The following is a 15,489-nucleotide window of genomic DNA, read 5'->3' as shown; positions in this document are numbered from 1 at the left end:
GCCCGAAAAGGTGAGCCATCTCCAAGCGGGGGCTGGCAGGTTACAGGTGGGTTTAAAGATTCTTTGGCGTATAATTGGTTAAAGACATGAAGCTTTCACACCTGTAATCCTAGCACTCTGGGAGGCCGAGGCAGAAGGATTGCTTGAGCTCAGGAGTTCAAGACCAGCCTGAGCAAGAGCAAGACCCCATCTCTACTAAAAAATAGAAAGAAATTAACCGGACAACTAAAAAATATAGCAAAAATTAGCCGGGCATGGTGGTGCATGCCTGTAGTCCCAGCTACTCGAAAGGCTGAGGCAGGATTGCTTGAGCCCAAGAGTTTGAGGTTGCTGTGAGCTAGGCTGACGCCACGGCACTCTAGCCCTGGGCAACAGAGTGAGACACTGTCTAAAAAAAAAAAAAAAGATGTGAAGCTTTGTCTAAGGGCTTGGAATGTTTTAACATAGTTGCTGTGTATCAGAGATAAGCCACAGGATATAGATTTGTTGTGTAAATTGTGGGCCTGTAGGTTTGTCTTGCATACCCTTAGGCTTGTTAATGGGTTACAAAGGATGTCCCCAAGAAGGGAGGGGGGCATGATGAGGCATGTCTGACCTCCCTCCTCCTGGCAGGCAATTTAGTTTTAGGATATTCTTTTGGCCACGAGGGGGTCCATTCAGTCAGCCGGTGGGGGGTAAGCCTTAAAATTTAATTTTAGTTCACATTGGTCTCAGATATGTGTGTCACTTATGCTCTCTGGGCCTCAGATGTCCCCTTGTTACTTCCAACTGTCTCAACAATAGCATGGAAAATGGAATCAGAATATCTATTGGTTGATTTTTACATTTATATAGAGGTTTTGGACTGCAGCTGGGGCTTGAAGAGGTGAGAAAAGGCAAGCAGAAGTCCCTCAGTATCTTTGAGGATTGATTTCAGAACCACCTCCTCCAACTACCCACCCCCTCACTTCACCTTCCTGCCCCCAGGATACCAAAATCGGTGGATGCTCAAGTCTCTTATGTAAAATGGCCTAGTATTTGCATATAACCTATGCACACACACCCCCACATATATTGTAATTTTTTGAATTAAATATCTAGCTTTATTAAATACGGTCTGACACAAATCAGGGGAAAATGACCCTTTGATTATAAAGATACTTGGTGTTCAGGCATAACCAGAAAAAAAATCAAGAAGTCAAATATACCCAAAGCCAAACGATTTCTCACTTCCTTTTTTGTATTCTACTTTTTTTTTTTTAAAGGACATGAATTGGCATATATATTTATGAGTACAAAAAGGAAACTCATTTTGCTAGGGAATGGTTATTTTCTGAATCTCTGTGCTGTATATAGAGCAGACTGAAGTTTGTGCACATCTAGTATGTTGGTATTGAAAAGCTACTCAGAGTGCTGCAAACAAAACCACCACTGCACAAGAGGCCCAGGTTCTCATGGACTGACAGATCTCACTCCTATCTAACTCCGCATTCTCACATCGGTTGTGGCTTCCCTGGGAATTCCCACATGTGGGTTTAAGGAGAAAACCATTCCCTAATGGGAAAACGAGGTTCTAAAAGGAACAATAATTTCTGAAAGTAATCTAGGAGGTTCACAAGGTAAGCCACTTCCCTAATTACAAGACTATCCATAAAGGAGGAATGACCATCTGGACTTCACCCGGAGTATTTCAAGGCACCCTGAAAGCCCTCTCTAGGCCACAGCCTTGGGGTCGTAGGAGGCAGCAGTGCCCTCTGGGGCGACCGCTGAACACAGCCCAGGGGACTTCTTCTCACAAAATTCATTTTTTGCCTCTGATTTTCCACCTATCAAATCTCCAAATCCCAGTTTTTCTAGTGGTTCTTGAGCCATCAGTTGCCTGTTCATTCTGCATTCTAATATTGTTTTGATTGATTTCAGCACAAGGCATTTTCAACATTATTGTCATAGAGACACTTCATGAGTTTCTCTTTAAAGCTTTTACATTCACCAGAAGTGATCCAGTGGGAAGCTGCCCTTGTCTGGCAACCGTGGCTAGAAGCTCTTGGTCCCAACTCCCTCTCCCCACACCCCGTATATTTTAAAACATCTCTGAAATACAATGTAAATTCTATGTAAATAATTGTTACACGGTATTTTTATTTGTATTATTTTTACTGTTAATTTTTTTTCAAATATTTTTCATCCACGGTTGCTAGAACCCCTGGATAAGAAACCCAAGATACTTCTGAAAAGATACGAGAAAACAGACCTATGAGAGTTCAGAGTAAGTATTTAGGGTGTGGAGTTGAGATAGGCTAAGCTAGACTCCATTTAGGACCCTTCCGGGTCTCTGAGAGTGCTTAGATGTGACTCCTGAAAGCTCAAATATTTTGGCCTTTCAGTTTTGTTTTGGTGAAAGGAATGATGATGTGGAATACACATCGTTGTAGGAACCACACGATCAATAAATTTAAGAATCTCTCATGTACATCTAGCCTTATTTATTCTGAAATCTCTGAATTCTGATCCCACTGTTCTGCTAAACAAATAATTTGCTGTCCTGTTAGAATCTGAGAGTCAAAAGTATGTGAAAGTTCAAACATAGTCAGCGATTTTTTTTTTTTAATGGATCGATGTGGTAGGTTTGGTGGCTTTGTTTTTACTGCCTTCTAGAACCAAGAAAATCCTTATCTATATAATTCACTCAATTAATGCCTTTCATGGTTTTTAGGGGCAAGTTGACCTAGTTTCTTTAACGTTTGCCTGCATGCCTGTCTGCCTCTTTTCCTTTCCCAGGAAATTGAAAAACACTGACTCATGTCCGCCCCTATCTTAAAGTAAGCCAGTTTATCAATAGTTACCAAGTTCAGCATATCCATAAGCAGGCCTCATCTGGAACACTAGAATCTGATGTCTACACACAGTATAGGAAAATTTGTTTCTAGGACAAGTGTGGTAAAACTATAAACACAGAGGTGGACAAGTGAGGTGGTGTAGAGTAAGGCAAGAGAGAAAAAAACAGAAATGATGTTGCAAAACAATGAGATTTGGGAAACGGATGAAAAGAAATGGGAAGGCCGGGCACGGTGCCTCAGGCCTGTAATCCTAGCACTTCGGAGGCCGAGGCGGGTGGATTGTTTGAGCTCAGGAGTTCGAGACCAGCCTGAGCAGGAGCCAGACCCCGTCTCTACTAAAAATAGAAAGAAATTATCTGGCCAACTAAAAATATATAGAAAAATTAGCTGGGCATGGTGGCACATGTCTGTAGTCCCAGCTACTTGGGAGGCTGAGGCAGTAGGATTGCTTGAGCCCAGGGGTTTGAGGTTGCTGTGAGCTACGAGGATGCCATGGCATTCTAGCCCAGGCAACAGAATGAGACTCTGTCTAAAAAAAAAAAAAAAAAAAAAAAGTAAAAGAAAAAAGAAAAGAAATGCGAGAGTTGTGAAATTGACAGAGAACACAGTGATTTGCCCTTCCCTCTGTTACAATTTACATAGGCAATTTGGGGATTTTCAACCAGCATTGTACAAAATATGATATGCCATAGAATAAAAATACAGAAGGCATACCATGGAAGGACAAATATTGTTTTGGAAACACTTTTCAGTATATGTAAATATATATAACTATTTTTTATAAATACGTATAAAATAAATGTGCACACACGCGCACCGGTTTGTTTTGTAAACTATTTTGGACTGTGGGTCTTGGTCCAAAGTTTGAAAGCCCCTAGAACACAAGACCCAAAAGGATCCTGGCAAGGTAAGTTCAAGGTCAAGTTAAAGTCCCTTTTCTCTCCCTCTGCCATCCAGAGCAGTTAATGGAAGAAGAGGAAATGGCGTGTCGGGGAGGGGACACCAGCGTGAGGCCAAGCTAGGAGCAAGGGCACGTTAGGCTAGGGAGGTGCCGGGAGCCTTCCGCCTGAATGGTGGATTGAGGAACTTGATTTTGAGTGCTTTCCTTAAATGCTAAACCTAAAGAACTTTCGCGTTCCCCGTCCCTGAAAACGCTACAAAAGTGAGGGACTCGCTTTGCTCCCTGAGGTGACCGTACAAGGGATCAGTCCCTGTAAAAGGAATTATTACTATTATTATCGGGAGCCAAGTGCGGGAAGGTGGGCGGGGCGTGGGAAGCGCGGGAATGCCGGGCCGGGCGGGTCCACACAGAGGCTCACGTTGTGTTCTGTAAATCCCACCGGAGGGAACAAGCAGTTCTACACTTTGGGACCCATCCATAGGAGAGAGCCCCAGGGTACGGGTGGAGGTAAGTTCTTTCCGCCGGCCAGTGACGCTCCCTGCCAGTGGGCAGCACCCGCCTCCATCCCCAGCCTACATCTGGCTCCGCTGTCGGCTCGCCGGCCTCCCACGTGACCTAATCCGCGGGCCACCGCCTCCACCGTGCCCAGGCCCCGCCCCCGTGACGTCTCACCGCCCTCCGATTGTCCAAACGTTCAGCCTCTTTCCGCGTTCGTTAATTGGCCGACCCGGCAGACAGCGCCCCCCCCCCGCCACGCCCCCGGAGCCGTGGGGAACGCGGCGGGGGGGGCGGGGCCTGGGCCGGAGGGGCGGGGTGAGAAGGCTGCGCGCGGGTAAAAGGGCCGCCTTAGCGCGGTCCAAGCCTTCAGTGGACGCGCGCCGCCTCGTTTTCCCGACTCGACTCGCCACCGGCCCTTCCCCCGCCCGCCGCCGTCACCCGGGAAACCGGTCGCAATCGCTGGTCGACCTGAAGCTGGTTTCATGGCAGCCGCGAAGAAAGCAGTTTTGGGGCCCTTGGTGGGGGCAGTGGACCAGGGCACCAGCTCGACGCGCTTTTTGGTGAGCCCAGGGTGACAGCTGAAGAGGCTCTGAGCCGGGGCGAGAGCCCAGGAACGGAGGGGCTGGGTGTTGCGTCCCCATCCTGTCCCTCTCCCGGCTGCGGCCCCCGGCCGCTGGGCAAGGGAGGGAGGCCGGAGCGGGACCTGCCACGCTTTGGCTGCCCCACCCGGGCCTGGGGACCTCGGCCTCCTGCGACCCCCGCGGTCGAGTTGAGCAGTCTCAGCCTTGGTGGTGGGGCTGTGTCACTTTCTAATGGGGGGACTCTTCCCCCAAAGGGAGCTAGGGCTCTCCCAGCATCCGCGCAGAGCGACCCGCCTGTAGTAGGGGACAGGTGGCCACATTGACCGCTGCAGCGGTCTTCCCCAGGAGCATTTGGCCTGCGAGGCGGAGGACGTCCTTGGATGGGGGGAAAGCTGTGTCACGGCTGTGGTAGTCTAACACAGCGTCCTTTCCAGCAGTAGACGAATAAAGTATTAGCGTGATGATGCGTTGTCATCCTCTTCCACTGAAGGGAGGGTTGAATACTGAGGGAGGTGGCAGAATAAATTAGGAAACAGTCACAGTATATTGCTTTTGCCAGAATCTTTAATTTCAAAGACTCACAAATTTCAGTTCTGATACTTTGACCATTACAAACAAATGATTGTCCTCTCTGCTCTTCACAGCATAATGCGAAAGGAAAATTCTGTTTCATTTTATTTGTCATGTATGACAGCAGAGTTTTACCATAAAAAAGTGCTATTTAAGTGACTCTCTGCTGATTAATTTGTTTTGTGCAATTAAGAAACTTGCTTTTAGTGATCTAGCACTGAATTCAGTAAGATAATTTAAAAGTAATTTAAATGAGTGCTTGCTGGTAAAAGCTCATGCTTTCAATGGATATTTGAACAACCTGGCAAGTTGATGTTAATATTTAGTGATTATTTAGCTCCCTCTTCACTTCTTTACCTCAAATCATTTTTTCCTGCATTATTTAGTATGTGTATGTATATATATACACATATATAATGTGTATGTATAGATACACACATATATATTTACATATTATATATACACAACATATATATTTTTTCAAAGTTCAGTTTAGCGGGCACTTGACTAAAAACTGCTTTTGTGCTCTGATCCTGACAAAAGCGCCTCTAAAGTGAGAAGCTTTTAGTCCAATTTTAGTTTGAATCTTATTTAACGACTTACCCCTGGTTTGAGTTGCCAAGACATAGTTCTATCATCTCTTGGATTGTTTATCTTTTGATCACCCAGGGCAGGTTTCACTTTGTCTTATGTTCATATAAATGTTTATAAAGTAATACTGAATCATAAGCAAGAAAGTCTGCTCAACTGGATTTCATTAATATATAAAATACACAATCTCATTACCATCTTCCCAACTTAAGAAAGACCATTAAGACATGTGTGCCAGCTAACTGTGAGTTGATTTTAAAGCCATATTCAAGAATTGCCCACACAAGTACCTGCAGGGGCCAGGCAGGTAGAAAGGGGGAAGCAGACTGGAGAGATACCCAGGCCAAGGGGACAGCCAGTAGTTGCCAAGGAAGAATGCAAAGCCTGATCTTCAGATTCTTTAAGTAAAGCTGGTATTCTAGAGTTTTCTGTGAAATCTTCTGATTTTTAAATGTTGGCAACTTGTTCACAAAGTATTGTGGAGGCTAAACCAAGTATGACAATTGTTCTCAAGTTTCTATAGCTTTTGCTGTATATGAAAGTGCGTAAAATATTTCATAACTTTGTAGGCTTCATTTTTAGGAGTCAGCCTGATTGTCCTTTCTTTTTTTTTTTTTTTTTTTTTTTGAGACAGAGTCTTGCTCTGTTGCCCAGGCTAGAGTGCCCTGGCGTCAGCCTAGCTCACAGCAACCTCAAACTCCTGGGCTCAAGCGATCCTTCTGCCTCAGCCTCCCGAGTAGCTGCAACTACAGGCATGCGCCACCATGCCCGGCTAATATTTTTTTCTATATTTTTAGCTGTCCAACTCATTTCTTTCTATTTTTAGTAGAGACAGGGTCTCACTCTTGCTCAGGCTGGTTTCGAACTCCTGACCTCGAGCAATCCTCCTGCCTCGGCCTCCCAGAGTGCTAGGATTACGGGCGTGAGCCACCGCGTCCGGCCTGTCCTGACTTTCTTTTTCACTCTTTATTCTTTCTGTCCGTGTAGCCCAGCAATCTTATTTATCTACTGCAGGTTGTTCGTGGTCCCTCAGATTCTGTTGCCCCAACAATATCTTTCTACAGTGATGAAGAAGGAATTGATCAACTTCATATTACCACAATTAGTTGTTCTGTGTGTGACAGGAACAATAAGAGCCTTCAAAAATTGAGTCCTGTTTACCGGGCTCTATATGACATGATCTCAATGAGTAAGCTAAGGTGCAAATTCAGAAGATTTCCAATCTAAAAGTTGATCCATAAACTTGCCTGCTCCTTGAGAAATAACTATGAAAGTATGCTCTAGAGGCAGATAAAAGACTTAGGGGTCCTGTCTGGAGTAGAGAAAAACTTGGGAATGGTTTAGCAAGGTGCTTTTTTCCTTTAGTTATAAGGAAAGAGGTTGCTAAACCATTCCCTGAGAAATGCAGATAAAAGATTTGCTGAATAAGTGCTTCAATCACAAGATGATTCCCAGGAGTTATTCCAGTCATATTGTTCCACGTTGTAATTATGACTCAAAAAATAATTGCTTACCTTCTCAGAAAAGAATAAAGAGGATAAGAACTGTCATAATTCAGCTTATAAAGTTAAAGATATTTAAATAATTTCCTGACCATTATTCGTTAAATTTGCATATGTGACTCAACTTTCACAAGACCAATAAGCTCTCCAAACTTTCTTCTCTTTTTCTCTGCTAGCAATATTAGCATTCTCCCATAAGGAGAAAAAGCTTAATTCATGATTTTTCATCTGAGGGAAATGCCTCTGCCACTGTCCCCCATATTTGCTTCTTGAAATTCTACTATACCTCTAAATAGTGGCTCAACTACCATCTCTTATTATAAGTCTTCCTCAGACTCTTAGCCAGAATTTCTCCCCCTTCCTATAGCACTTTTTTATACCTCTATTAATAACTCTTGTCACCTTCTCTCTTGTATTATAATTGTATACCTGCTGAACTTGGGAGCAGAGACCTCCCTTTAAGTCATTTGTCATGTTGCCCAAGATGTTTTATGGAATACAAAGATGAACAAGACTTAAAGACTGTTCAGGAAGTACTTTATACATTTTTATTGAATAGATTTTTATTTCTCTTTATAAGTCAACTGAATTTTAATTCTGGTTTTCTTTCTTACCTTGCCCCCCAAAATCTTAAAACTTCTGACTTGGGTATGTTTAATTACTTAATTTTTTCTATTTTAGTAGTAAACCTGTAATTTTGGAACATGGTAATTTCTTTGTCAAATTGTCAAAGTATTAATCTTAGGAGCCTATGCATATGCTTTGTACTAAAGGAAAATTTCTAACTTATCTGATAAGGAAAGTGAATCAGGATTGGCACATGGTTACTCAGATTGCAGAGTAGGAACTTCTTGGAAAGAGAATTAGTGTAACAGGTTTTAAGGAGAGGCCGTTTCTTTATAAGACAAAAGTTTCAGCATAAACAGTCAACTTCCTTCTTTAATTTGGTACTTTAATTTCCACCCCCCCCCTTATGTTGAATGATTTTTTAAAAGGCTTGGAATGTGTTGTGACTTGAAATGTATCAAGTACTGTATTGAAGCATTTCTCATTTAATCCTCGTAGCAACTCTGTCATGTAGATAGTATCAGTAAGCTCTTTTGCACAGGTGATTAGACTGCGGCTGAGGATTGTGCCCAAGGTCACAGAGTAACTTGGTGGAACTAGGATTCAAGTCCAAGTCTGTTACACTCTGAAGCTAGTCCTCCTAACTACTTCCTTGGGCTCCCCAGCTGCCTGGAGTACTGCAAAGGGGAGACAGCAGAATGGGGAAGGCCACCTCCCCACCTATCAATCAAATGTCATTTCTGATTATGGTCATAAATGAATGAATCTTCACCAAGATAAACATACATTGGTTGCACGATCAATAAAAAATGTTGCCTTTGAATGAGTATTACAGGTTATGATCATCTTGTGACTCAGATTCAGTGGGTCCTGGGCAGGGCTCAGGTGTGTCACTGTGGATAATGTTTGCATAATCATTTTGTTCCAGCAGGCAGGGTATATGAAGAATGACTAGAATTGTAGTTCCGTGCTTGTTTTGGCAGGAAACATTGCCCTGGCCCCAGTTGTCTCATCATACTTAGAGATCTCATAAGGCTTACAGATGGATTTCCTCCTTCTTTCATTTATTTATTCAACACTTATTTATTAAGCACCCATTATGGGCCAGGGACCAATGCACAATAAATTTGGTGAAACTCATTTGGCTCATAGCTGGAATGAGGCCACTCTTGTGATAATTAGAGTTGTGATTCTATTGTTGCTTATTTCTTTACCCACCATATCTGCTTGTTTTCTTGCCCATTACATTACACAAGCAGAATGAACACATTCTCGTCAGAAAGCTGCCACCCACTCTAGTCTTCTTGTCTCTCACAAGGCTGTGTGTTAAGAGCTTTCAATTTTGAGCTCCTTGAGGTGCATAACAGTGTCTTTTTTTTCTTCCCCAAAGCCTGACATAGCATCTGGCATGTGGCAGGTGCTCATTATGTGAATTGACATCAGCAGTGAGGGGCCTGTAACGACTCAGATGTGTTGACTAGAACTCTTGGATAAGAAGTATAGGAAGATAAAACCTGGAGGTTCTTGGAAAAAGCTAACATTGATAACTGTGGCTTTATTAGATGTATGCATATGCCATTTACTACAATTTTATTTTTAGGAAAAACATAATGCTGTTTGCTGTGTTTTCTTCTGTGGTTTTTTTTCTTTTTCTTTTTTTCTTCCTACTTTCCTTTCTTTTAATCCTTTTTTTATGATTTAGACCAAAGCTAAGAAGATAATCTATGGTTTGTTGGAAGATGTCATTAGGCCTTTTCTGGTCAAATTTGCAATGTAATGTATTTGTAGCTAGTATTTTTATTTTTTGATCTTTCTCATTTATGTAGTATCATGGTGTTCTCAAGAGGAAGTTTACATTCCTGAATAATGTCTTATCACATAGTAAAGTTTAGTGTGCCATAAAAGAGTAGGCTAGTGGGGAAATCACATGGGGAGGGAAATGAATGTGCATGTTTATGATGGGACAGCTGAATTAGTCATAGGATGCATGAGGCAAGCCCACAGGACAGTTACTTAGTAAGGAGAGCATTTCATCTATCCATGACTCTTCTTATAAAACAGAGAATGCATACATCATTTCAGAAGGTTAATTTTAAACATTTTTTATAAAGATAATTTTTCTTCTGTCTTCAGTTTTTAACTATCCCTCTCCAAATCTGGAATTTAGTCATAGTTTGGGCATAGAAGTGAATATAAAGCTGGTGACTTACAATTCTAATGCTACCACTTATGGGTATTAGTAGTGGTAAGAATAATGATAAAGTAGCAGTAGCAGCAGCAGCAACAGTAATGGTAACATTTTTGAGTGTATACTATGTATCTGCACTGTGCTAAATTCTTTTGCTACATTAACTTTCCTTGTTTCTTTCTTTTTAAATTGCTCTTACCCAAAACAAAATCTGGAATTGAAACATGATTTGGGCTTGGAAATGAATATAGAACTGGTGATTTCTAATCCTATCACCTATCAGGGTGCTGGTGGTGGTAATAGTAATAAAAAAATAGCAGCAGTAGTAGCAATAACCAAAAGTGGTAACATCTGTTGGATACATACTCTGTGCCTCCCCTGTGCTAAATACTCTTCATAAATTATTTTATTTCATCCTTTTACAGATGGAAAAGTCGAGGCTCATGAAAGTTAAAGTCAAACAGCTGACGTGAGCAGGGCTGGGGCTTGACCTCCCCAATCTGTGTGTGCCTCTGGGGCCTGTGTTCTTTGCCTCTACATTACACCAAGCGTGAAGTTCTCATCTGCCTCTCTGGCCCCTGTGAAATTCTGCAAACGAATTTCTTTTGTTAAGCTTATGATCTAAAATAGAAGCAGCTGACCACTGAGTATCTCCCCTCCTATGTCCAAGCAACACCTCAAACACACATCATCTAAACCAAAATTTGCAATCCTGTTACAGCTTCCTGTCCTGCAACTACTGCTCCTACCCTACCCCTTGTCTGGTAAACACTGCCTACTCAGTCATGCTAACCTGTCATCCCTGAGTATTCCTCCTTTTCTGAATTAAATATCTCTCTTCACATGTACTTCACTTCACTCAAGCCCCACTGCTGCTGCTCTCCTAGTGGAGCCCTTTGAAGCCCTTTGTGTATTTCACCTGGATCATGACAAACACATTGCAGCTGCTCTCCCTGCCCTAGCCTTGCTTCCCTCTAACCCTTTCTCAGCAGCAGCTAGCACTGTTCACCCACACCCACCTGCACACCCTGTACACACTTGTACTCCCTGTCCCACATGGACTCATAACTGTTCAAAGAAAAATCATCATTAGTTAATGCTAATACATTAATACTAATACATGATTTTGAACTGCAATACCACTGAATTGATATTCACAAAACCTGAGGTTTAGTCCTGTTTGTCAATATTGTATAATCCCTTGGATCTCACCTTGTAAATGTGATAGCATTACATTAGGGCTGCAGGTTTTAGTTGGTGTTGCCATTTGGTTTTTGCATATTACGGGGGTACAAATGTTTAGGTTACCTATATTGCCTTTGCCCTGCCCGAGTCAGAGCTTCATTCATGTCCATCCCCCAGAGGGTGCACACCGTACCCATTAGGTGTGAACATACCCATCCTGTCCTCCCCCTCCCACCTGCCCGACACCCGATGAATGTTACTACTATATGTGCACGTAAGTGTTGATCAGTTAATATCAATTTGATGCCTTGGAACTCCATTGTTAACCTTTTTTTCTGGAAGCATTTAAATCTGGAAACTGAAGTCAAAATGTGAACTCTAAGGTAGGGCACAGCCCCAAGGCTCAGCTGGAGCTCCCTGTTGTGCTTTCCCAGCTTCCGAAGGATCCTCGAGATGCAGGGAACACATTTCAATGATGCTGGGCCAGAGGATCTCAAGCATGTTTTCTAGCTCCCATAGACTCATTGTGTCTTAAAATATTCATTTTAATTTCTTAAAGATAGTCATCTGTCTGTTTTGCATTAGAAGTTTTAACTGACTTTAACTTTGGTGAATGTCAAACATGAAAGGAGAGAAAAAGATGAGGAGTATCTGTAATTCTGTGGTGTTTGTCCTTTACCATCACATAATTTTTAAACAAATGACCATGTTAGATATGTTGTAAAGCAACCTATATAGCTGTTGCCATCTTTAATTGACAATGGCTTTTGAAATCTACTTGAAAAAAAAAAGCCTACTAGCATTCTTGCTATTGGGCAATGTGTTCTCATGTGGGGTTAGATACCCTCCATCATAGAGTCTTGTGGAAACATTATTAGCCTTCTTTGTACATTTGTTCACCTACAGACAAATGAATGGCTGGGAGGCATCATTATGATTCTTCATGTGAACCTACATATATAAGGAAAAATGTCCTCTTGAACTTCACTGTCCAATACAATACCCAGTAGCCACATTTGGCTACTTATCACTTTAAATGTGACTAATCCAAATTGAGGTAGACTGTAAATATATGCCAGATTTCAAAGACTTAGTATTTTAAAAAGATATCATTAATAATTGTTTTATATTTTTCACATATCAAAATGATACTTTGTAGATAGACTGGCTTAAATGTGTTATTAAAATTAATTTCACCTATTTCTTTTTACTAGTTTTTCTATGAGAAAATTTAATATTAGTATGTGGCTTGCATTTTTGGTTTGCATTATGTTTCTGTTAGTGCTGCACTGAGAAAATTACAGATTCCAAAAATATTAAACCTAAAAAGTGTCCCACAAACTTGGGAGTAGTCAGACCCTAAACACATAAAGGTGATGTCAATCTTCTCCTAAGGTTCAGAACTCTAATGGAGTAGTGAGGTCCAGGCTTCATCCTGGTATGTCCAAATGCCGTGTGATTAGATGGCTTCACACTTTAACAGGGCAAACAGAATTTACTAAAATTCTTCCCTTTTCTGTGCCTATTCCAAAGGTCTATGAATCCATTTTTAGTGTGAGGGTCCTGAAGTTACCCTACTTAAAACTAGAAGGTGATGGAAGAGGGCTCCCACTCAATTCATAGTCCAGAGTTCTGCTATTGAGGTCTTTATGAATCCACCCAGCAAAAAGCAACACCTTGTTTATTAACCCAGAGTCCTTTGGGGATTTGAGAGTAGTAGCAGGGGAGCCACAGTAATATGAATAACAACAATACAACTGTAGCTTCCTATTACAGTGAAGTTTTTCTGCTACATAACTGTTTTCTATTTTGTTTGAAAATATTTCTCCTGATAAGTACCTGTAATAGACCATATTTTTCAGATACTCAACAAATATTTATTGAGCAACAACTCTGTGCCAGGCACTATTCTAGATCCTAGGGATACTTCAGCAAATGAAACAAGACAAATGGAGCTGACATCGTAGAGACATACCCTAAAGCTAAGTTGTAAATCACAAGGCTATTACGTGGGGTTCTTCCAAGTGCTTTTTATTTATGCAGTGTTGGGTTTACCTTTGACTTGTAAGATATTGTGTATTCAGCAGACTTTAGAATTTGCCCTCTTGTTTTCACTATGTTTATTATTTCCTCCAGAAAAGGTGTGTGGGAGAGGGAGGAAGGCAATAAGTCACAGACTCATTACTTTCTCTTTTCTTAGTCTGCTTTGAACAGGTAATTTTCTCCCACAGGAAACTTAGGCATGGAAACACTTTCCCAACTAATTGGAAGTGACCTTACTGCTGTAATTACAGTGATTTTGGAAATTAATTTTAATTAAAATATGCATCCTTAGCCTGAAAGAGCTTACTTACTCTTTTACTTTGCTAGCTATGCAAATATAGGTACTACATGGTGGAAAACAATACATATGAAAAAAATGTAGCTAAATTTTAAAAACGTTATTTAGTAGCATTAAAATTGTGCAGGATTATATAGTACTTCTTTGTTAGCTTTCATCCATTGGTTTTAATGTTTTATATGAAAGGTCAGCAATTTATGACAAGTATGACACAGAGAGTACTCAGCTGGATGGGGCCAATGTATGCTTCTCCCCCTGCTAACAGGGTTCTATTTCCCTCTTATAAGAGCTAGATGCATCACTGTACTTCCTTTGAAAGAATTCACACAGTACACATCCCTGCCTGAGCATCTGTGACTCTTTGTCTCTACATCCAAGATAAATGAAGGGTGGAACCCTACACCGTCACTATTAGCATTATATCAGCTCTCTTTTATTATTCTTGGTTTTCCTATTCTCTTAAAAGAAATCTGTAGTATTGTTTGGTTAATGAATTAACTTTCCAGTAACCAGAGAGCCATTTTGGTTTTTTAAGGAGTAAGGAATTTCCTGACAGTTTACATTTATCATCAATAAGTTTCTTTTTATCTAAAGAGAAGTTATTTCAGATGCTGCCTTATAACTTTTATTATTCCATTTGAAGAGAAAGTCAAACATCCTCTACAGTATTTCATCTGATCAGACTTTTTCTATTAGTGAACGAGAAATTCAGTTGCTTGGTAACTTTAAACATCTTTGATATATACCTGCGTTTTTACACTAATATTGCAATATGTTTTTCAGGTTTTCAATTCAAAAACAGCCGAACTACTTAGTCATCATCAAGTGGAAATAAAACAAGAGTTTCCAAGAGAGGGGTAGGTTTCCTAATTTAATATGTAAAGACATATAATATTTGTGAGTCCATCTCACCCTACTTTCCCTGTGGATTTGTAAAGTAAACTTGGCCAGACACCCTCCTGAGAAGACATGAGAGATTGGTATTAGTCAAGAAAAAAAGCAATAACTTGGTATTTCAGCAAAAACATGTGGGGAATTGGCTTAGGAATTCAGTGACAGAGAAGGAAGAGATGATAAAGTAGTACAGCAAAAGACTATTAAATATCAGAAATTCTACATTAACTTTGAAGTCATTTAGCTTTGCGTCCATATTGTTGCCAAAATATTGCTTTGCTGATATGAGTGTCAGGTTTTCTTTTTTAAATAAGGATACCTGTTTTTTAAAAAACACTCACATCCTTATCCTAGGATTCCAATTGCAAAAAAAAAAAAAAAGCATATATCTTGTCTCATACTAAAATCATTTTTTTGGGGGGGATGCTATTCATATGTAGTAATTGTGATTAATATAACAGTAATTTTTAAAAAGTGAACTGATACATGCAACAACATGTGGGAACATTGATATCAGGGAATGTGAAAACAGTTGGACACCAAAGAGGATATGCTGCATGGCCCCATTTATCTGAAATTCCATAATAGGCTAAACAAATCTAGGATAATAGAAATCAGAAAAGTGGTTGTCTATGGGGTGTGTGATTGACTTGAAAGGGAAATGAAGGAACTTTCTGGGACGATGGAAATATTCTACATCTTGACTGGGGTTTTAGTTAGATAAAACAGTTTACAATTTAAGAAAAAGAGGAAAAAAATGATGTCTTACCAAATTGTATTGTTTTATTTCCATGAAAAAAAATGTTTTATTTTTTAGAGAGTTCCTTTTTTTAATAATAAAAGCCATTGATATGT

General features: G+C 40.7%; 1 protein-coding gene across 4 annotated transcripts in view; it reads left to right on the top strand.

Annotated features, from left to right (window-relative positions):
• The first annotated feature begins 4,601 nt into the window (after positions 1–4,601).
• GK (glycerol kinase) overlaps positions 4,602–15,489 on the top strand; it is a 70,570-nt gene continuing 59,682 nt past the window's right edge. For all 4 annotated transcript variants that reach the window (XM_069464112.1, XM_069464115.1, XM_069464114.1 and 1 more), the window contains exons 1-2: positions 4,602–4,775; positions 14,524–14,597. In XM_069464112.1, the coding sequence (XP_069320213.1) occupies positions 4,698–4,775; positions 14,524–14,597 (152 nt within the window). In that variant the 5' untranslated portion in view covers positions 4,602–4,697. The remainder of the gene's footprint in view (positions 4,776–14,523; positions 14,598–15,489) is intronic.

This window comes from Eulemur rufifrons, chromosome 30 (genome assembly GCF_041146395.1).
Source record: "Eulemur rufifrons isolate Redbay chromosome 30, OSU_ERuf_1, whole genome shotgun sequence".
Lineage (NCBI taxonomy): Eukaryota > Metazoa > Chordata > Mammalia > Primates > Lemuridae > Eulemur > Eulemur rufifrons.
This window is presented reverse-complemented; position numbering and strand designations above follow the sequence as displayed.